At 40.4% G+C, this 24,136-nt stretch overlaps 1 protein-coding gene across 4 annotated transcripts in view; it reads left to right on the forward strand.

Moving 5' to 3' along the window:
• Positions 1-24,136, forward strand: part of ctbp1 (C-terminal binding protein 1) — a 341,145-nt gene that overhangs the window by 3,632 nt on the left and 313,377 nt on the right. For 2 of the 4 annotated variants that reach the window (XM_048532493.2, XM_048532484.2), the window contains exons 2-3: positions 4,333-4,436; positions 11,747-11,924. The exons of 1 other annotated variant lie outside the window; for it this stretch is intronic. In XM_048532493.2, coding sequence (XP_048388450.1) covers positions 11,876-11,924 — 49 coding nt within the window. In that variant the 5' untranslated portion in view covers positions 4,333-4,436; positions 11,747-11,875. The remainder of the gene's footprint in view (positions 1-4,332; positions 4,437-11,746; positions 11,925-24,136) is intronic. One more of the 4 variants, XM_059650024.1, reaches the window with a different exon arrangement.

The following is a 24,136-nucleotide window of genomic DNA, read 5'->3' on the forward strand; positions in this document are numbered from 1 at the left end:
ATGACCAATGTTCCATTTTCTGATGGCCAACAGCAGTCTCAAGTGTTTCTAAATCTGGTATATCATATTATTGATGTGGAAAAAGCATTCTTGTACTGTACCCTTTGCCAAGTGTAAATGCATCGGATTAAGACTTCCATTTTCTATTTCAAGTTGATTACAATTTCATTATCATCCTTATCATCTTTGCAAATCATGTAAGTTTTGGTGAAATATTCAGCATTTTAATGCTGTCATGTGTCAGGATCATTTTTAAGGGATAAATTACAAAAATCTTCATATAGCTGATCTGGGAATGAGTAGGACCACACCCTGTATAGTGTCGCACAGTTTTTGTCTCCTTATTTAAGGAGGCATACTTGCATCAGAGGACATTCAGAATATATTTTCAAGATTCTTGTGATAAAAGTGTTGCTTATGAGGGAAGCTTAAACAGATTGTACTTATACTCACTGAAGTTGAGAAGAATGAGAGGTGAGCTTATTGAAGTATAGGATTCTGAAGTGCTCCTTGACAGGAGGTGACTGTTGAGAGGATGATCTCCTTTTGTGAAGAAATTCCAGAACCTGTGGGCACAACTTCAAAAAAAGGAATCTTCCATTAAAGACAGAAGAATTTCTTCTCCAAGTGTGGTTGCTCTTTGGTGTTCCCTGGTTAAATTTTTGATCCTCAAGGGAGCGAAGGGTTTGGGGGCGAAAAGTGAAATTGCTGTCAGCGTCCCTAAACTCTGAGATCTTTCCCAAGGTGATCAATTAAATTAGTCCATGTAGCAGGCTAATTTTTGACGCTGCAAGCCCAAATCAGAGAACTGTCTGAGAACCTCAGCACCTTCATCTAGAGGGCGCCCTCTGAAAGACATTTGAAATTTTTAAAAAATCTTGGGATCGTTTGTATCCACAGCTGTCACCCTCTAATCCATGCTTTTCCAGTGAGGATTTATTGTGGAGAAGGAAGGGTTGGGGAGGAGGAGCTGGTGGGCTTGAGGCTGGAAGCTGGAACAGGAACACTTATATCCCAAACAACTTTCAGCAAGCTGCTTTCTGGAAGCTAACAAGCTTTGATTTCAACAGCAGCCATGTGATGACATCCTCTAATTGCTCACAAATGTGCATTTAATTCTTCAAATTCGCTACCTACCATTGCTGGACAGGTAGATCATCAGCCATCAGAAAAATTTCCCAAAGGAGAGAACACTTCATGCCAAATTGCATCATACTCCCTCATACCTACATGTCCTCCTTTATCCTGCCTTGAAGGCTATTTTCTTGAAATCAAGGTTGTGCCCTCAAACAGCACTTGTTTAGTTACTGGCAGTTCATGTACTGTGAATTCATAGCTATCAAGAATAATCGCATCGCTGTTATAATTCTCACACGATTCAAGTTCAAAACCCAGTATAGAGGGGCAGTTGGTTAACTTCTCAGAATAATTAATACATCTCCAAGAGCAGAAAATTGTGTTCCTACCCTGAGCTAACTGTTATTCAATCTATAAAGTCATCTTTTAATCTTTCTTTTGTCGTCATCAACTATTATACTGAATGGATGATTAAGAACATACAAATTGGTTACAGGTCTTTAATTCACATGCAAGGAAAGTTTTAGAAATCTTTAAAGAGAATAGGCCAGGATACGTTGTGTTAGATTTCAATGTTTGCTTTAACTTTGTTAGCCTGATAAAAGTAAATATAGCATAGATTGTGAGAAAAATGCACTCTGAGGCACACTGAAAGTTCACATAAAAGACAAATGAGTAACAAAATCAAAGTTGTTGGAAAAGTTCAGCAGGTCTGGCAGCATCTGAGGGGAGAAAACAGAGTTAACGTTGTGGGTCCAGTGACCCTTCCTTCGAACCTGACCTGAAACGTTAACTCTGTTTTCTTCCCTCCTAGATGCTGCCAGACCTGCTGAGTTTTTCCAGCAACTTTGCTTTTGTTCCTGATTTACAGCATCCGCAGTTCTTCCAGTATTTATTTAAAGATAAATGAGTGTTTCATATTGTGAGAGGCAGCTAAATTTTATTTCCATATCTAGACAATATGTTTGTTACGTTTTATACACCTGAATTAATATTTGAAGGTCGTTGCAAAGAAAAATATTTAGGTACTAATGAATTAGTTAGAATATGTATATTGTGAAATATCAATTATTATTAGTGTAAATGAGTACTAAGTTAATCTATAAAGATGAGAGTTATAGTTTTGATTGACAACAATTTTTTTGGAAACTTTAATTTTTTGAAGCCTTGACATATTGCATACAATCTAATTTCCATGTGTGATGAGAAGCCACTCAGATTTTTTTCCTGATGTTGGTTATGATCCAACAGCTAGGAGGAGCATGGAGACTGCAGTTCCTTCCTTTGAAGTAGTAGCTAAATACATCAGAGGATTTTTCACATCAGGAACATCATCTATGCTTTCATTTCCACACCCACATCTTAACAGCAGTTTTTGTGTGTTGATGAGCCAGTGCACCTTGGCCCCAGTGGTAAATGTCAAATTTGCACTGAACAGAAAATGACTTGCAGAGGCATAAAATCAGATTATTGCTTTGTCACCTTGTGCCCAGAGGAATCACCCAAGCTTATTGAAGCATTGACAGATAAGTTTCTTTCTTTCTTACCCTCCATCAGTCAAAAGTATGCACTTTGTAGAAACCATATATTCTCCTGAGCTTGGAAGTAAACAGTTTTTTTCTGTCAGAGACCTGTAAGACCTGATACATATCAAAAATGCACACTTAACCATTTTTAAATGCTTATTCTCACTGCACTGATTATTTCATTTAGAAATTGCCACAAACTGGATTTGCCAGATTTTGATGAATTTCAAATTACTTGAGTTCATGATGATCCAGCAATTACACTAAATTCAAGTATTAAGAATAATGGTGTGAACAAAGTTGCATTTGGTCCTGGTAGTAGCATGATTTTATTTTACTGTGAAACATAGGGTGAGAACAAAGAACAATGAAAATTACAGCACAGGAACTGGCCCTTCGGCCCTCCAAGCCTGCGCCAATCCAGATCCTCTATTTAAACCTTTCACCCATTTTCCAGTGGAGAACTTGGAATGGTTTATTCGTTGAAAAGAGGCAGAGTCATGGACAAGGACAAATAGAGGTTATTTGTTGTTTGTTTATGGACCATATTTGTAATCCTGTTTATAATTAGCTTCTGATTGGTCAAACTACGAGATTTGAAGCAATCGATTTGTATCTGAAACTTAATGCCTTCCACTTGTCTTTAAAAATAAGAAAGCGGTGAAATAACTCTACAGGGCCGGTATCCTGTCATCAAGGCACCCTTTATTTACACAGAGAAGTCCTTTACACTTATCCATATCCCCTAGAGCCAGCTCTGAGTGTCGAGATGTCTGACATTCCTGTTCTTATCTGTCAGCCAAACTAACAGCTCCAATCCGTAAACTCATATTCTGTGATATCCATCTGGCTGAATTCATTGCAATTACTATAGTTGAGGTGTAGGCCATCTTCTTAATATACTTTGAGGGAGTTTGTTCTCATCCATAACATAATGCTGGTGACACAATACTAGGTTGAAGTTTCCAGTTTGACTGTAGTTCTTTATTTCATTTGCTCCTTTTTTTTAATGCTTTAAACACTCCAGCCTGCAGCCTTCAGCCTTGTTTACAATTCCCTCCCCATCTTTGAGATCCTTCCTACCCCTAAAACCTTCTAAGATCTCTTCATTCCTGACTTTTGCATATCCCAGATTTCAACCTCTCTACCAATGGTGGTCATGTCTTCAGCTGCCTAGATATGAAGCTCTGTCAGTCCCTCTCTATTATCTCTCTCCGCCTCATGAACTTTTTTTATTCATTGTAGGATGTGGGCATCACTTGCTGGGCCAGTATTAATATATGACTGACTCTAGTTGCCTTTGAGAAGGTGGTGGTGAGCTGCCTTCTTGAACTTCTGTATTTCGTGTGCTGTGGATAGACCTAGAAAACCATTAGGGAGGGAATTTCAGGATTTTCATCCAATGACACTGAAAGAACAGGGATATATTTATAAATCAGAGTGGTGACTGACTCGAAGGGGATCTTGCAGGTGGTGTTGTTCCCATCTGTTGCCCTTGTCCTTCTAATTGGAAATGCTCTGCAGTACATCTTACTGATTCCACACCTTGTTGCGACTGAGCAACAATAGTGGAATGGCTAAATTATTTAAGGACTTTTAAGGAACTTTTTAAACTTACTTTGACCAGTTTTTGATGCCCCCATCCTGATATGTCCTTTTTGTTTCATAGTGTCTATGATATTGTAAGTGCTATAAAAATGCAAATATTAATTTTGTGATTTTTGTGTAGTTTAGTTGTTTAAAGAAGGAACAGTGGATATATGTGTACTTCCATAACCAGGACCACAGTGGAAAGGTGGTGGTTGAGTCAGCAGATACAGTCTGTGTCTCTAAGTAAGTGCTTAAGCATCATATAAAGATGAAGAACTAATTCTATCCGTTACTGCCTGCTTCATGGAATATATTAGCTCCTCTTTTTCAGGTGAAGTCTGACAAAGGAGTAGCACTTCAAAAGTTTGCGATTTCAAATAAACCTGTTGGACTATAACCTGGTGTCGTGTGACTTCTGACTTTGCCCATCCTAATCCAACACCAGCACCTCCATATCATGGCTTAAGTAGGACAGATAGGGTATCTGGAAAGAAAACATTTCTGATAATTGAGAAATACAAGATTTGGTGTATATTCAAAAGATTATAGCCATACTTTTCGGGAGCGAAATTAGGAAACATTTTTACACACGCTTGTCACAAGTTTGTAACTTTCTTCCACAGATGGGGAGATGGTATTGTGCTAGCAATTTTACTGGTGGAACTTGAATTCCATTAATAAAATCTGGAATTGAGTTTTGCTAATTTCAGTACTGTTAACTATTATTGTATGGCAGCATTGTAAAAACTCATCACATGCACTTATGGGAAAGAAATTTGCTATCCTTAATTGGTTTGACCTGCTCCAGATCCACAGCAATGTGCTTAACTTTTAACTTCCTTCTGAATGACCCAGCAAAGCATGGCTCAGAAGTGTTCAGAGAACATGAAAAAGGAGTATGAAATGTGAGGCTGGATGAACACAGCAGGTCCAGCAGCATCTCAGGAGCACAAAAGCTGACGTTTCGGGCCTAGACCCTTCATCAGAGAGGGGGATGGGGTGAGGGTTCTGGAATAAATAGGGAGAGAGGGGGAGGCGGACCGAAGGTGGAGAGAGTATAGGTGGGGAGGTAGGGAGGGGATAGGTCAGTCCAGGGAAGATGGACAGGTCAAGGAGGTGGGATGAGGTTAGTAGGTAGGAGATGGAGTTGCGGCTTGGGGTGGGAGGAAGGGATGGGTGAGAGGAAGAACAAGTTAGGGAGGCAGAGACAGGCTGGGCTGGTTTTGGGATGCAGTGGGGGGAGGGGACAAACTGGGCTGGTTTTGGTATGTGATGGGGGAAGGGGACTTAACCAGCTTCAAATTCTCCCCTTCCCCCACCGCATCCCAAACCCAGCCCAATTCGTCCCCTCCCCCCACTGCATCTTTGTTATCTACTACCCTTGTAGATATTGTAAACTCTTCGTTTATGTTGCAAATCTATGTTTAAACCTTGTTCCAGTTGAATAAAGTGGGCAAAAGTGTGCAATCTATGTTGAGAAAAATACATCTCCTGTAATTTTTATTTGGAAACTGTTCATTTTGATGTTTGGGCTTTGCAACTACATGGATGAAAATTGACTAAAACAAATGAATGCTCGTGAGTATCCTTGATTAAGACCTAATCATTATATTTACAGAAACTGATCATGATTTTATTTTCCTTATTTCAGTACAGTTTTAATGCAGAGATGAGAAAATATATTTTTTGACAGAAGGTTGTGTGTCTTTGGAATTCTCTTCCTCAAATGACAATGGGTGCAGAATCTTTTAAATATTTACGCAGCAGTAGATAGATCCTTTATTACCAAGGGAGTGAAACATTGGAGACATGCGGGAATGTAGAATTGAGGTTGAGATCTGACCAGTCACAATGTTTTTGGATGATGGAACAGGCTTGAAGGCCAAGTGACCCTCCTCTTGTTTTATGATTGTTTGTTTGTGTTACCCCCCAATAGTTTGATCAAACATAATTTCCCTTTCACAAAACCATTCTGCCCCTGATGATTACCTTGAACATATTCCAAGTATCCTGTTATAACTTCTTGTTATAACTTGTTGTTATAACTTATAACTATCCTGCTTTCTATCTCCTTTTTTGAATAATGGGATTAGTCATATTTTTCAATATAATGGGATCATCCCTGAATCACGTGGACTTTGAAAAATATAAATTGATGCATCAACTTTCTCCCCAGCCTCTTCTTTAAAGATATTCAAAGCTCAACAGGACCTGGGCACTTGTCAGTTGCAGTCATTTGGCAGCTCCAACAATTCCATTAGTTCCTCTTTTCTGGTGTCTGTGACTTCGCCGAGTTCCTCCGTCCCTTCTATTTCTTCATTTATTGCTGCTTCCAATATGTTACTTGTATTCTGTCTGATGAAGACTGGTGAAAAATACCTACTTAATTCATCTGCCATAGCCTTATTTTCCATGATGAATTCTGTAGATTCTCTTTCTATTGCAACAGCACTCATTTCTGGCTAAGTTTCTCTTATACTCTAATTTTTCTTTCTATAGTGATTTTTTTGGCCATCCTTTGCTGTTTTTGTAATATCTGTCCAGTCGTCTGACTTGCCACCTGTCTTGCAAAATTATTTGCTTTTATTTTTTAGTTTGATGTTATCTTTAGCATTTCTATTGAACTACAGATTTGGCTTCATCCCTTGGAATATCTCCTTTTCCTTGGGATATATCTTTTCTGTACATTCTGAAAAATACCCTGTATGTCAACCACTGCACCTCTACTGACCTGTCCTTTAACCTAATTTGCAAATTAATTTTAGCCAATTCTTGTTTCATGCCCTCATGCTCTCACACATGTTAAACAATAGCCTTGAATCCACACCTCACTCTTTAAAACTGAATCTAAAATTTAATCATATGGTTATTTTTACCTGGAGACACCTTCATTAATTAATTCCTGTCTTCTTGCACAATGTCAAGTCTACAGCTGCCTACTTTCTGGTTGGCTCCAATAAATGCTGTTCTCAGAAATTATCCTGAAATCATTCTGTGAATCCCTTTTCCTAGCTACCGTTCCCATCCTGCTTTCCAGTTCATCTGTGGATTATAGTTTCCCGTGATTTTAGCTGTACCTTTCTGAAAGGCTCTCATTATTTCTTCTTTTACACCTGACCGGAATGTGTGTTTGCTGTGCACCACTTCCACAGATGATTTCTGAGCTTTATAATTTCCCTCATCTTGGTTTCCTGATTTTAGGTAATCCCTTTCTGTAATGCTGATGGCATCATTAATTAACAGAGCCACCTCTCCTACTTTCCTAAGTGTCTGTCATTTCTAAATGTTCTGTAGAATGTTTTGTGGAATGTATTGCCAGAGAGGGTAGTGGAGTCAGCCTCATTAGGGGCATTTAAGTGGTAGTTAGATAGGCATCTGGATGATAGTATAAGGTAGGGGTGGAGGTTAGATAGACCTTGGGTTTAGGGCAAAAGGTTGGCACAACATAGTGGGCTGAAGGGCCTTTACTGTGCGGTACTGTTCTATGTTCTATGTACCCTTCAAGATTTGGGTCCTAATCCCTATCATTCTGGGGCAATGTTTCTGTCATGGCTACCTGATGATACTTACTAATTTCCATTTGCTATCTGTTGTGTTTAAGATGCTAAGTGTGTTCAGATATGCAGCTTTTACTTTTATTCTTTCACGCTCTTTGTAAATTCTGTCTTGTTTATTGGGTAACTTTTGGATTCATACTCTCTATTCCTTCTTGTCATTATCTGTTTATCCTTTCCTGTCATAATAACCTTTCTTTTCGGTCTTGATTTGACTGTTTGATTTACCACATCTTCCCAAGTTTGATGACCTGCCCAAAATATTCAGTTTAAAATCCTCTCTACTTCCCTCGTCCTAGAGTTGGCAAGAACACTGGCCTCAGCACGATTCTAGGGGAGACAATGCTATTTATACAGAAACAAAAATAGAAGTTGCTGGAAAAGCTCAGCATGTCTGGCAGCATTTGTGAAGAAAAAAGAATCAGAGTTAACAGTTTGGGTCTGGTGACCCTTCCTCTGTTAACTCTGATTTTTTTCTTCATAGATGCTGCCAGACCTGCTGAGCTTTTCTAGCAACCTTTGTTTTTGTTCCAGATTTCCAGCAGCCACAATTTTTTCAATTGCTATTTATACAGATTCGACTTTCCCCAGTACTGGTGCCAGTGTCCTACGAACTAGAACCCACTCTTCCCATACTAGTATTTAAGCTATGCATTCATCTCTGTCTCTGCAACTATCCATCAGGTTTCAGATCTTGCAGCTTTTCTGGATGATAGTGAGGTCTCCAGGTGGATGAGCTAACTGACCAAGCACTATGGTACAAGAAGCTTCTTGATCTAGGAAACAAGAAAGAATGTAGTAATTAAAATGAAAAGAGCTGCGGATACCGTAAATCAGGAACAAAAACAAAGCTGCTGGAAAAGCTCAGCAGGTCTGGCAGCATCTGTGGAGGTGAAAACAGAGTTAACGTTTCGGGTCTGGTGACCCTTACTGAACTGAGGACGTGTCACTGGACCCAAAACGTTAACTCTGTTTTCTAATCCACAGATGCTGCCAGACCTGCTGAGCTTTTCCAGCAGGAATGTAATAGTAGAGTACAGTATCGTGAAAGGATTGACACGATTCTGTGCAGCAAAGAGCAAGATTCCAGATAGTTGTGTTATCTGCCCATTGTCAGGATTCAGGATATCTCCTCAGGGCTAGAAAGGAGCTTGCAGTGTAAGTGGGAGGATCCAGGCTTCATGGTCCATGTACACACCCATGTTATAGGCAAAATAAAGGAGATTCTGTATAGTCACTGGATCCAGAGGTCAAATTAGGAAGCAGAACCTCAAAGGCTGTGATCTGAGTCATGTGATAGTAGTGAGAAAGAAGCTGTTTTTGAATCTGTTGGTATGTATTTTCAAACTTTTGTATCTTCGGACTGATGGAAGAGTGTGAAAGAGAGTATAATCGGGTTGGAGGAGTCTTTAATTACGTTAGCTGCTTTCCTGAGGCAATGGGAAATATAGATGGAGTCCATGGATGGAAGGTTAGTTTGCGTGATGGACTGGCTGCGTTCACAACTCTCTGTAATTTTGTGTGGGCTTGGGCAGAGCAATTGTCATACCACTCTGCGCTGCATCTGGATAGGGTGATTTTGATGGTGCATCTATAAGAATTGGTATGAGTCGTTGTGAACATGCTGAATTTCCTTAGCCTTCTGATGAAGTAGAGAAGTTGTGCTTTCTTAACTGTGGCATTGACTTGAATAAACCAGGACAAATTGTTGGTGATTTTTTATTCCCAAGAGCTTGAAGCTCTGAGCTATCTCCACCTCAGCACCAATGATACAGACAGGGGCATGTCCTCTATTCTGCTTCCTGAAGTCAGACCAGTTTCTTCATTTTGCTAACATTGGGGGAGAGTTTGTTGTCTTTATACAATGCTACTAAGCTTTCTGTATCTTTCCTGTACTCTGTCTCATCGTTGTTTAAGAACTGATCCACTACAATAGCGTCATCAGAATATTTGTAAATGGAGTTGGGTAGAATTTGACCGTTCAGTCATTTAATGTATAAGCAGTACTGTAAGGGATTATCATCAAGGAAGTGTTGTCACCTAGGGGAGGTATTGGCCTACTGTTAATCCAGCGACACAGATCATGATCTGGGGACCTGGATTTGTATCCTGTCATGGTAGAAGGTGGAATTTGAATTCAGTAAATGCCTTGAATTAAGAATCTAATGATGACTGTGAACCCATTGTTGGAAAAACCCACCTGGTTCACTAACGTCCTTCAGGGAAGAAAACTGCCATCCTTACCTGGTCTGGCCTACATGTGACTCCAGACCCACAGCAATGTGGTTGACTCTTAACTGCCCTCTGGGCAATTAGGGATGGGTAATAATTGCTGTCTAGCCAGTGACGCCCTCATCCCATGAATGAATATAAAAAACCTCTCCTTACTGATTGCGGTCTGTCGGTTAGGAAGCTGAGGAGGAGCAGAATCCTAGCTCTGAGTTTGGAGATGTGCTTCATTGGAATTATGTTGTTGATGGCACAGTTGTAGTCAAAAATCAGAGCCTGATGTGTGTGCGCGTGTGTTATCCTGTTGCTCTAGGGATGAGTGTAGAGCCAGGGAGTTGGGGTCTACCTGGACCTGTTGTGATGGTATGTGAATCAAAGAGGAAACTGGAGTTGGTGCATGACATTACTAACCTGAATGAGTGAATGAATACTTTTATTGTCACATATATATCTAGGAAGATACAGTGAAAAGTGTATTGTCACCATATTCCGGCACCATTTTGAGTTACAAAAGGAATAAAAAGAAGTCAATTAAATAAAGTTCATCCTACATTCATATTGGATCTCAAGCATGGCTCCAGGCCTTCTGAAAGGTCTCTGGGTTTATGGGCTTTTGGTTAAGAGTGCATGATGAGAACAACACAATCGTCACTATCACCCTTCTAAATCATTCATCATATTTACTTGGTCTAGTATGTTTGATCTCTCATTGTTGCTGTGTGAATATCCTGATACTCTCTCGTTAATAGCACTATGTACTCAACACCATCCAGCCTCCATACAGGATGGTGTGTGACATTATCGTCATCACCTAATGTACCCATCAGGAAGGCAAACAGCTTGTGCACTGTCTTCTATCTACAGTTCAATGCACCGACTTCCACGGAGTGATATTGTTAGCCTAATCGCAGAAAAATCAAGTCTAGGGAAGTCTAATTTTCAATAAGATGAATGGTGCTTTCAGGCTTAGGTCCTATGGGTATATGAATAGAAAGGTTTTAGATGGAATAGGCCAAATGCTGACAAATGGGACTAGTCATGTTGGAATATCTAGTTAGCTCATACGAGTGGACTGAAGGGTTTGTTTCCGTGCTCTATGACTCTATGCCCTTTCCTTAACCAAAATAGGAGATAGATTCAGAATGTAAATGGCTGCTACTATAACAGATGCCTGTTTGGAGAGCTTCCAGTTTGATGGGAACAATGGCTGTGGTTCTGGTTGCAAATACATACACACCTACAAATGCAATTTTTTTTAAATAAAGGAAAAAGTATATTCAGTTGACCATATATACAGTTCACAGAAATTTGGCAAATTCATTTTACAAGAATCAGAACAGGTATTATCTCAGCATCTTTATGGATTAATTCTCTGACTGATTTTATTGCAGGAGTATGTTTTTCCCATGATGTGAATTAAACAACAACAAATTTTAGTAAATCAATGTAGCACAGAATGATCCTCTGGCAAATTATTTGGGTTCTGCAGTTCCTCAGTCTTCAGATATCATTTGACATTCTGCAAAAGGGTCATTGAACCTGAAATGTTCACTCTGATTTCTCTCCACTGACACTGCCAGACCTGCTGAAATTTTCCAGCAATTTTTGTTTTTGTATCTTTTGAATCTGATTAATTTTAAGACTGACACATTAGATTGACCTGACATCATTAAAAGAAGCATTTTATAAACCTGAAGGATAGATGGATCAATCAATTCTGGCATTCTAAACATAATTGGGTTAAAAATAACATGAATTTTCTTTTCTTAGCAGGTGAGGAGGAGCTGTTGAAACCTCTCAATACATCATATCAATTGGATCTGTGTTTTGTTTTCCTCGGAGTTCTGCCATAGGTCTGGCAACAACTTCTGGCCCTTCACTCCTGTCCTTGTGTCCCTCATGGACAAACATAAAGTAAAACGTCTGCGTCTAGATCGACTGTTTGAAGGTTAGAGCGTCAGTGATCAAAGTGCTAAAACTAGGTGTGCATAATAGTGATTAGCTGGTTTACGACTTGCAATAATTGTGCTCATCCTAACTGTTCAAAATTCTTCTTGCAGTATCTGGTCACATAAAGATATGCGCACATGACGGTGCTGCAATAATTCAAGTAGAATGGCCTGTTCAAGTTCAAATGGTTAAAACAGGATATGTTTTTTAAAGATTCCCATGAATAACACGGGTTGATTGAGATTAACAAGATGTTTTGACAATTGGTTTTACCTATACCTTTCTTTCCCAGTTAAACCACAATTTTTTTATTCCTAAAGCTTTGATTGCCAAGAAATAATTTTTGTAAATAATTTCTCTCCCCTGAGTAATCCCACGTCTCAGATGGGCATTTTTAAAAAACGTAACCATTAATTCAAAGCTCTCTTGATCCATGGACTGCAGTGGTTCAAGAAGACAATTCACCACTACCTTCTTAAGGGCAATTAAGGATGGGCAGTTAATACTGGTTTAGCCAGCAATAACCACATCCTGTGAAGTTATAAAAGCAGACACTGATGGTTAAGAATTGAAAAGTCTGGTATCCATTCTGTGATATGTGCAACATCTTGTTGCAAATCATCTGCTATTTCTGTTATTAATGCTCCAAATTTGTTTTTTGTTTGCTTATTATTTTACTACTTTTTTTCTAATTGTTCTCCTCCCATCCCTATACATACAGGGTAGACTTCATGGGGAACACCACTCTGCTACATTGTGCAAGTGGTCAATACATATTCCACAGATGGTGTGTCCTCCCCCTGGAATTTTTATTTATTGTTGGAGTGTACTTATTCTGAGTGTTTGGAATAACTCTCAAAATATCTGCCACTGCCTCCTTCCTGATTGATCTCGTCTAATATCTCAATTCATTTCAGTCAGCTCAGCTCTCATGTCAACATGCACATTTGCCATTTTGTGAAGTTTAATATACTACAGTTACTACTTTTCCATTATTTCAGGTACCCAACATTTCTTCTTATCCTCCTTCATGCATTGTGCTTATTGTTTGGGGACCTCTGGATCACTCCCATGAGTGACTTCTTCCTTTCAATGTTTCTTGTCTTCACCAAAACCAGTTTTACAACTAGATATCCTGAACCAAGGTCATCCCCAACTATTGCACCAAGGCCCCTGCATTTACTTAGCTTCCCATTGTTCTTGAATGTCACGTATTGCTCAATATTCAGGATCCAATCCTTGTTACCCTGCAGCCACATCTCCAGAATGGCAACCAAATCAGTGTGCACTATCAATTCATTTACTTTGTTGTGAATGCTGTGCACATGCAGAGGCAGAGCCATTTATTTTGTAAACAAACACAGAAATTGCTGGAAAAGCCCAGGAGGTTTGGCAACATCTGTGAAGAGAAATCAGAGTTAATGTTTCGGATCCGGTGACCCTTCCTTAGAACCCTTTGTTCTGTTATCTCTGTGGCATCAAATCTTGACTGCCAGCACATTTATAGGATAACAAAGTGTGAAGCTGGATGAACACAGCAGGCCAAGCAGCATCTCAGGAGCACAAAAGCTGACGATTCGGCCTAGACCTCTCTGATGAAGGGTCTAGGCCCGAAACATCAGCTTTTATGCTCCTGAGATGCTGCTTGGCCTGCTGTGTTCATCCAGCTTCACACTTTGTTATCTTGGATTCTCCAGCATCTGCAGTTCCCATTATCTCAGAGCACATTTTATAGGATTTTTTTTTCTCTGAATCCTTCCGAACAGTCTCAGAGCTTCATTTTGCATTCTTTATTTTGCTCTCTGAATCAATTCTACACCTTGATTACAATTACTCAAGCTTGATACAGCACAAAAACAGACCCTTCAGTCCGACTCATCCATGCTGAACATGTTGCCCAAACTGAACAAGTCCCATTATCCTGCATTTGACCCATATTCTTTCTAAACCTTTCCTATTCATTGTACCTCTGTGCAAATGTTGTAATTGTACTCACCTCTACCATTTCCTCTGGCAGTTCGCTCCTTATTCACTGTGAATAAAATTTGGCCCTCGGGTTGCTTTTAAATCTTTCCCCCCGACCATAAACCTTTGCCTTCCAGTTTTGAACACCCCTACCCAAGGGAAAAGATCTTGGCTATTCACCTCATCTCTACCTTCTCTGGTTGCGCAGCTTGCATGAACACCAGTCCCAGCATGGTTCAAGTGTAGGACATCCTAACAGTGCAGACCCCATTTTATCCAGTATTTGTGCCAGTGCCCACAAATCAGCACCCATTTCTCCCACATCAGTCTTTCAGCCACACTGTTAACTTCCGTGATTTTTATGCCAATTTTCAGGTGGCTCAGACAGTATTCATCCAGTGATTACCACAGAATGAATCACAAAATTGCAAAACTGTTGACGTGCAGAAGGAGACCACTAAGGCCACTTTGTGCCTGCACCAGCTCTTCAAGCCAGCATCATTACCTAGAGATGCTCCTGCTTTCTCCCCATACCCTTGCACACAATTTCTTTCCAAATAATCATCCAATGCTGTCTTGAATACCTCAATTGAACCTGCCTCCACCACATTCCTAGGCAGTGTATTCCACATGCTAAATACCCACTGTGTGAAAAAGTATTTCTCACATCACGCTTCTTTTGCATAACACTTTAAATCTATGCCCTCTTGTTCTTGTTCCTTGTACAAACTTCGAGGCTCTGTTTTTTAATTTCACATTTAACTTCACATATTTCCTCATGAACCTCTTTTCTAGATCTACCTTTGTCATTCCCTTCCCATTGCATCTTCTTCTCTGCCCCAGACCAGACCAGATATCCTAAGCCTTGGCACTGAACAGACAACATAACTGTCTGGACTCATGTTCTTTGCTTCACAGGACAGTGTCAATCTCCATCACTATTCTGTCCTGTACTACCATTACGTTCCTTTTGGCTAGCCCATGTTGTATGGCTTCCTGCACCATAGTGCCATGGCTGGTTAGCTGATCCAACCTTCTGTCTTTAACCTCAAACTGGAAGAGCTTCAAACCTATGCTTCTGTGCTCCTCTGCTTCTCTCTGGATCACCTTACCAAATTCATGAACAGTCACACCTCTGGACTCAGCTCAGTCAGAAAACCCTGTACAATCCCATTCATGGGGTTAGGGCATCGTGGCTAAGCTAGTCAGAGGTCAGACTATCATCTCAGCCGTTTGGCATAATCGAGCACCATTGGACTGGAGTCTGCTCTCGAAATACCTCCCTCACAGTTATGTCAATTCTAATTTGTTGAACTCAGCGGTTACTTTCAAACATTACAGCACTGTGAAATGCTTCTAAATAATTAGAAGATATACTCTGCACCTTATCTACAGGTTTAATGCATCAGCATTTAATCAGAAGTTGTCTCCCAAACCTGATCAGGTTATCAGGCAAAGCTGGAAGTAAACTATTTATGTTTCTTGGGTGTATTCTAAGGAAATCTAAGATGATAATAGCTATCTTTACTGTGACAAGTTTTGAAGAAAAATGCCTTTTATTAAATACAAGCATCATACAATCCTTAGAGTGCAGAAGGAGGCCATTTGGCCCATTGACTTGCACCGACACAGCAAAGAGGATGCCACCCAGACACCTGCCCCCACACACAACTTATCCCTGTAAACTGGGGAAGCGATGGCTTAGTGATATTATCGCTAGACTATTAATCCAGAGACCCAGATAACGTCCTGTGAATCTGGGTTTGAATCCTGCTATGGCGGTTGATGAAATTTGAATTCACTATAATTCACTTTAATCTGGAATTAAGGATCTAATGATGACCATGAATCTATTGTCGATCATTGGAAAAACCCATCTGGGTCATGAATGCCCTTCAGGGAAGGAAACTGCCATCCTTACCTGGTCTGGCGTACATGTGACTCCAGACCCACAGCAATGTGGTTGGCTCATAACCGCTGTGTGGGCAATTAGGGATGGGTAATACATGTTGCCTAGTCAGTGACGCCTCATCCCTTGATGAATAAAGGGAAAAAAGCTCTCATTTGAAATGGCTAATCCACCTAGCCTGCACATCCTGGACACTACGGAGCAATTTGGCATTGCCAATCCATCTATCCCGCGCATCATTGGACTCTGGGAAGAAACAGGAACAGCCCATGGCAACCCACACAGACACAGAAAGAATGTGCAAACTCCACACAGATAGTCACTCAAGGCAGGAATTGAACCCATGTCCTTGGGGCAGAGAGTCAGTAGTGCTACCCAATGGTAAACTGTTTGATTTTTAGATATGAAGGTTTCTGCCATGTATCTTCTATTCCATGTGCACATTCATGAGGAAATTGTTTGCGCTCGGAAGCAATTCCAGGGGTGCACACAAACTGTCTGTAGGTTACTTTCCCTCCATCTCTCCTTTGCCATTCCCTCATGGTGCCTCATTGGCAGAAGCCATATGATATACTTAGAAATTTGATCGAGTTGAGGATGAGGTCTCTGCTTTGCTAATCTGTGATGCTGAGGATTGATGTGCTATGGCTAAATAATGCTTATGTTTGGAGTGTAATTTTTAAAATAATTCTCCAGCAGTTTTATTTAAATATGAATATACAATATTAAATTTCAAAATGTGAAATATAAGCTATCTTAATTAGCACAAAATGTTTCAATTTGTCCATTTTTAAAGCAATTTTCAAGTCGTTGAATGAGGTGTACATGGTTTTGAGTCCATCAAATCTAACCTGTTTTTATATCTTCGTGGGAATGTTTTGCCTTTGTTGGAGAAGGACTTTAAACTTGACTCTGGGTCCTGTGTTCAACAGGATAATTTAATATTTATTTGGAGCTCCTTACCACCCAGCATGGAAGAGGTCACTGGTGATAGACTCTGAGACACAACCCCTCCCTATAAAGTACAGGATCTCTATATATTCTGTGATACAATAATTACATGCAACATTGACGTCAGTGATTGCCACCTCCCCTCTGACTGTAATGCCCCACCCCAGGCATTTCCCAGCTGCTACTGAGTAATGTTTTGCAAATGCCCCTTAAAATGTTCTGTTTTCTGGCGTCCTTTCACAAGGTCATCTGTTTATATCCTTCATTATATGTCATTTGGTCCTCTATTTGTAGTGATTGCAACTAGGTGGATCTTGCAGATTATGAGGTCCTTGTTTGGCTCAGGTTATGAGCCCTAATGAGGAAGCCCTGGCTGACCAATATAAACAACGGATTTAGAATCTCCTCAGTTCAGGGAACTGACTCTGAGCTGGCTGGCCACAGCCAGTGTACAGTGCACAAGTAAATAAAGGGTGACTTGGTGACATGATACAGCCTCTCTGCAGTTATTTTGGTGGTAATGGGAGAAAACAGAATGAGCCTGAAGAACATTTGCTCTCAGCGGTCATCTTGGAGTTGAGGTAAGCATTTCTGACATCATGCCTTTATATGGGAAGCTTGACCCATTTGATCCTGCCGTTGAAGACAGGGCCCAGTTGTGGAGAGAATGTGGGATAGCAAGAACCACAGATGCTGGAAATCAGACTCCATACAGTATGGTGTTGGAGGAACACAGCAGGTCAGGTAGCATCAATGGAGCAAGAAAATCGATGTTTCAGGTCGGGACTTTTTATCAGGACTGGTCAGGGGAAAGGAGCTCAGAAATAAATGGGGGAGTTGTACTAGGGGGAAGATAGGTGCGGTGGTGATAGGTGGATGCAGGTAGGGGGTTGAGGAGATTGGTCAGTGGGAAGGGTCAGGCAGATGGTGAGAAGAAAGGTGGACAAGTTGTGTCAGGTCAAGGAGGCGGGCATGAGAGGGAGGGCTGGACATTGGATGAGGCTGTGGGTGAGGAGATTTTGAAGCTAGTGAATTCTACGTTGAGGCAATTGGGCTGTAAGCTCCCGAGGCAGAATATAAGGTGTTGTTTCTCCAAGTTTTGTGTGGCCACATTGTGACATTGGAGGAGGCCCAGGATGGACATATTGCCAGGGGATTGGGAAGGCGAGTTGAAATGGCTGGCAACCGGAAGGTGGTGTTGATTGGAGCATACAGAGCACAGATGCTCCATGAATCAGTGACCGAGTCTGCTGATGTGCAGATTTGAGACAGCAAAGGAGACCTTACAAGGCCTGACTTGATTAAGACAACTCGTAGGACGATACCCAGGAGAGTACACTCCCCGGAAAGTCCTCCTACATGGGCGTTGGAACAATTAAATTGCTTAGTGACATCCAAATCAGAATCGATTAAAAGTAATGTTTGGTTGAATGGTCACCCAGTTTCTGTGGAGGTTGATACCAGTGCAGCTGTATCTGTGATTGCAGACCTGTCTTTCGCAAAATTCGGTCAGGCCACCAACCCTTAAGTTTAAACAAAACTTCAGCCAGACTGAGAACACAAACAGGGGAACCATTGCAGATTTTGTTTCAGGGCTCCAGTGAATCATAGAGATATACAGCACATAAACAGACCCTTCAGTCCAAAACATTCAGGCTGACTGGATGTCCTAAATAAATCTAGTCCCATTTACCAGCATTTGGCCCATGCCACTAAATTCTTCCTATTCATGTACCCATCCAAATCCCTTTTAAATGTTGTAATTGTACCAGCCTTCACCACTTCCTCTGGCAGCTCATTCTGTTAACATAACACCCTCTATTGGAAAACGTTGTCCCTTAGGTCCCTTTTAAATTTTTTCCCCTCTCACCTTAAACCTACTCTGACTAGTTTTGGACTCCCCAATCTGGGCAAAAGAGTTTGTCTATCTGTCCTATCTATGCCCCTCATGATTTTATAAACCTCTATTATAGACACTCTTCGGTCTCCGATGCAGCAGGGAAATTAACTATCATCTGTTCAGTCTTTCCATATAGCTCAAATCCTCCAACCCTAACAACATCCTTGTAAATCTTTTCAGCACTTGAGGACAGTTCCATACCAGCCATCATCTAAAGGTCTGGTTGAAAGAGCAGTCCAATCATTGACAGTAGCCTTAAAAAGCAGCCTACAGAGTCACTCAATACCAAACTGTTCCGGTTCCTGTTTGATTATAGGATGGCCCCTTGCAACAAAAGGGATAACTCCAGCAGGGTTGCTGATGGAGAGAAGACCCTGCACCAGGTTAAACCTAATATTCCTAGACCTGGGGGGTGGATGAAATGACAGCAGGAAATGCTAATGCTTGCTCACATGCTTGCTCTAAGTGAGGGAGACAATTTGATTTGAGGGACAAAGTTTGATGTTAGAATCATGGAAATGGCTCTGCACGGGTATGAAGTGAAGTTGGCACGAGGTCATGTCCCACGATTTACAAACTTTGAGTACATGAGGTGATCCTGAACAAACACATGGATCACCTGAAAGCCAATGGCTCACAAACCGGACAGGAGTAAAACAGAATAACCAGAAAGCCTGTTAGAAACCATGGATTCTCCCCCTTCGTCTAATTTTGAAGAAACTTCAGAGTCCAAGATGGATGCAGTCTCAATACCATTCCTGTTGGAAGAAGAGGAGGAAACTCTCCTGAGGCACTCCAGATGCTAGAGATGGGCTATGGTCTGGTACTCCCTGCTCATGTCACAGTCCGAATCAGGAAAACTGGACCTGGGATGAGAACATAGCAGGAAAAGCTACAGGAGATAGACCAGAGATAATGGGAACTGCAGATGCTGGAGAATTCCAAGATAATAAAATGTGAGGCTGGATGAACACAGCAGGCCAAGCAGCATCTCAGGAGCACAAAAGCTGACGTTTCGGGCCTAGACCCTTCATCAGAGCACCTATATTCCCAGACTTAGGGGTGGTGGGATGTAGTGATTGGAACCAGGTTGATCTCATTAACTCTGAGATCCTTTGGGATTGTTAACCTGTGCCAATCAGGAAGCCCTGGCTGACCAATATAAACAAGGGATAAGCATTGCCTCTACCAGGGTTTGCTTGTTAGTGGTTCTCTGGCACATTTTTTTTTACCCTGGTGGCGGAAATACTGAAAAAAATTCTTTGCACAGTGGTGTCATCACCGAGCCTCTGCACTTGAACACACACAACATGGGTGCCATGGGAGAAAATGAGCACTACTGTGCAGCAGTAGTGTGGGGCTGGAAAAAAACACAAAGACAAACAAAAAATGAGAAAATAAAATATAAACAGGGGATTCGAAATCTCTTCAGCTCAGGGGAGTGACTCTAAGCTGGCTGGCCACAGCCACTGTACTGTGCTCTGGAGAAGTTGGCCAAGGTAGGACTTCGTTCCCTCAAACATAGGAGAATAAGGGATTACCTCACTAAGGTGTGTAAGATCATGATGGGGCATAGATAGGATGAATACAGAGAGTCCTTTTCCCAGGGGTGTGAATTGAAAACTAGAGGGTATTGGTTTAAGGTGAGATGGGAATGATTTAGGAAAGACTTGAGGGGCAACTTCATGAATATCTGGAATGAGCTACCAGAGAAAGTGGTTGAGGCAGCTACAATAGCACATTAAAAAAAAAATTCGGATAGGTATATGGATGGGAAGGATTTAAAGGGTTATGGGCCAAATGTGGGCAATTGGAACTGGCTGAGTGGGCACCATGGTCAGCATAGACCAGTTTGGGCCAAAGGGCCTGTTTCCATTCTGTATTACTCTATGACTGTAGGTAAATGAAGAGTGGCTTGGTGATGGAGTACTGGCCTCTGTGCAATTATTTCCATGTTTATACCAGACTTTATTCAATCCTCCCAGCTGACAGAATGAGAGCTTCTATTATCCACAGCCGTTTGTCTGAGGGATGTTAGTTAGTTCATTGCACTTATAATGTCAGTTGCCTACATGTATAATATGTAATGACAGTTATTTAAAAAGCCTTTGATTATAGTGAGATCTGACTTTTCCTTGTACACTTTTTACTAAAGAACAAGTTTTCAGTTTCTCTGAGGCACTTTTATTATCTTTTCTGGTATGAGCATGAAGACTATGATTCTGACTGTGAGAACTGCCCTCAACTAACTGGCCTCTTTGCTGAAGAGCAAATCCAACATCTTCTATGTATGATGTTCTACGGAAAAAATTTGATCTGATTCAAAGTTAGAATTCTTTGTAGGTATTATCTGTACGTTCTTTGTTTGAGGCAGCCTAGTGGTTCAGTGGTTAGCACTACTGTCTCAGTACTAAGCACCCAGGATTGACACCACTCTTGGGCAAGCGTGTGAAGTTTGTACATTCCCTGTGCCTGCAGGGGTTCCATCCGGGTGTTCCAGTGTTCTCCCACAGTCCAAAGGTGTGCAGGTTAGATGGATTGGCTATGTTAAAATGCCCTTAGTGTCCAGGAATGTATAGGCTAGGTGGATTAGACATGGGAAATGAAGGTTTGCAGAAATAGGGTAGGTGTGTGTGTCTGAATGGAATGTTGTTTGGAGGATTAGCATGGATTTGATGGGCCGCATGGCTTGCTTCCGCGCTGTAAGGATTGTATGATTTTTTTTCGCTATTGTTTGGTAGATAAATTTTGGTGCTCTGGAATAATGTGTAATGGGACAGTTTATCCTACATCAATGATCTCTCTTCAACCTCAGGCATGTGAACTGATTTTTTTGAGCATTTAACTCTGTTAATTCATTATTATATCAATAGAAAGGAATGGCCTATGTTCAGGAAGACATTTCACAGAAATAGGGTTCGGATGAATATTGTGTAAGAGCCTTGGAATCCTGGAGCAATCCTACAATGATGTCACAGTGTTACCCTTCACTGGGCATAAATAGCACAGTCACCTGATGTGATTCATAAGCCCCTTTAACAATAACCACATGGTAGGAAGAAATAATGTGAGCTTCTCAGAATGGTACAGCGATAATCACGGGGCATTTTTATCTATTTATGCAACAGAAAAATAAGTCTGATAAAGTCAGCATAGATGAGGACTTCATAGAATATTTTTGGTATAGTTTCTCAGAACACAATGTTCCAGAGTCAACTAAGGATGGCAGATGCTGGAAGTGAAGGTCACTAAATGTGGAGCTGGAAAAGCACAATGGTCAGGCAGCATCCAACATTTTTACGTAAAGATATGTGGCAGGTCAGATAGTCGAACAAGATATAAATGATAGCCAAGAATGATGAAGAGATTAATAAGAATTGGACAACAACAGAAAGATAAATAGAAATATAACTCCAATAGTAAGATTTTTTTTTGATAATTAAGATAGAAACAAGTTAACTAAGTAAGTATTGATCCGACAGAAAATAAGCCTGGAGAACTAATAATGGAAAGTAAGGAGACGGCAGATGACTTAAACAGATTTGCTGTGATTTGCACTGTTTTGCATTGATCTTCATGATAGAGGATACAAGTAACATTCTAAAAGTACATAAAAATCAGACAGTGTAAAGGAGGGAGGATATCAAGAAAATTCTGATCACAATATTGATGCTATGGGCTGAGGACTCCCCAGGTCCTTTGGGACTTCATCCTTAGATCTTCTTTTATTCAAAGGAAATGGCCAGCAAGATAGTTGGTTGACAGTGTGCATTGGCTTTAATTTTCCAAAATTCCCTAGAAAGCTCCATTAGACTGGAATTTAGCAAATGTAGCTCCTTTATTCGAAAGTGAAAGGAGACAGAAAGCATGAAACTACAGGCCAAAAGGCTTAACATTGTCTCGATGATGAGTGTTACGAGCTATTATTTAAGTTGTCAGTGTAGGGTACTTAGATCAGGCCAAGGTAATCAGAAAAAGCTAACATAGTTTTGTGAAATGTAAACTATGTTTAACTTTATTTTGGGAGTTTCTTAAGGAAGTAATATGCCAGGAACAAAGGGAATCAGAGGAAGAACTGTACTTAGATTTACAGAAGGCATTTGAAAAGGCACTACATTGGGGTTATTGCAGATAATAAGGTTCATTGTATCGGGGAGTAACATGTTGCGATGGAGAGATTACTGAGTTAACAGGAAACATAAGAGTAAGTATAAATGAGTCAATATCTGGTTGGCAACGTGTAACCACTGTCGTGCTACAGGGATTATTGCTAGGGCCTCGACTTCTTGAAATTTGCATCAATGACTTGAACAAAGGGTCAGATATTTTGTTGCTAAGTATGCTGATGACACAATGGAAAGTAGGAAAGTAAGTTATGGAGAGGTTGTAGGGAAACTACATATGTTAAGAGATTGGGAAAAGACCTGACAAATGAAGCATAGTGTGGGAAAGTGTGAAACTGTCAATTCTGGCAGGAAGAATAAAAAAGAAGCATACTATCTAAAGGATCAGTGATTGTTGAACTCTGGGATGCTTGTGTCCTGTGCCCTAACATCTTTTTATGTTAAAGGTGTTACATTATTACAAGTTATTGTTGTTGGCTTTCAGTTTCTCTCATTTTCGTTAATTTGTTCCTGTAGATAAAGGAGGTTAAACCTATTTGATTCTGCAGGGTTCAACAGAGTGAAATTGTTTCTGTTGCATTGCTAAATTATACTCCAGTTGCAAGAATTGATCCACTGTTATTAATTTAATAGCTTGATTCTCACAAGATGTCATTTTCCAGTCCTGATATATTTTTAAATACTGACTTTCCAGACTTTGAAACTACAGTTAGCAGTTTTGTAATTCAATGATAAAGAGTTGAGAAAATAATAATTATGACAATGTATAATATTAGAAAGCAGATTTATGAAAGAACATATTTTTATGTTTCATATAAAAAGCTGGAGACTTAGAAAACTGGCTGCAGGACTGAGAGAATACATCCCAGAAACAGTTTCTCCCGATCATCACCATTTGATAATTTCCTCCATTTTCCAAATAGCTCTCCTTTCAGTAAGCTACAATTCACACTTATAAAAGCCTGCAATGTGGAATTTTGATTGAACAACCTCCTGTAACGTAGGTAAATTGTATCTACTGCATAAATCCTGTCCACTCGTTTAAATACTTAGTCTGACAAGATACATCATTGATAACTCATGAAGTGTGATGAATTGCTTTTGAAATTCAGCGGGCTTCCCTTGAATTTTTTCCACAGTGATAACAATTCTGGGAAACATTTTTCCTGAAAATGTATTTGATTAACAAATCTCAAAATCTTAGATTTTTACTCGTGTTCCAAATCAGGGATGGCTAACTTCAATCCCCACTTCTCCAAGTCAAATTATGACATGCTGAGGCCCTAAAATATGTGGTTAAAGAGGTTCCATACTATCGCCAAAAGTATCAGTGATAATGGGAACTGCAGATGCTGGAGAAT

Source organism: Stegostoma tigrinum, chromosome 1 (assembly GCF_030684315.1).
Source record: "Stegostoma tigrinum isolate sSteTig4 chromosome 1, sSteTig4.hap1, whole genome shotgun sequence".
Classification (NCBI taxonomy): domain Eukaryota; kingdom Metazoa; phylum Chordata; class Chondrichthyes; order Orectolobiformes; family Stegostomatidae; genus Stegostoma; species Stegostoma tigrinum.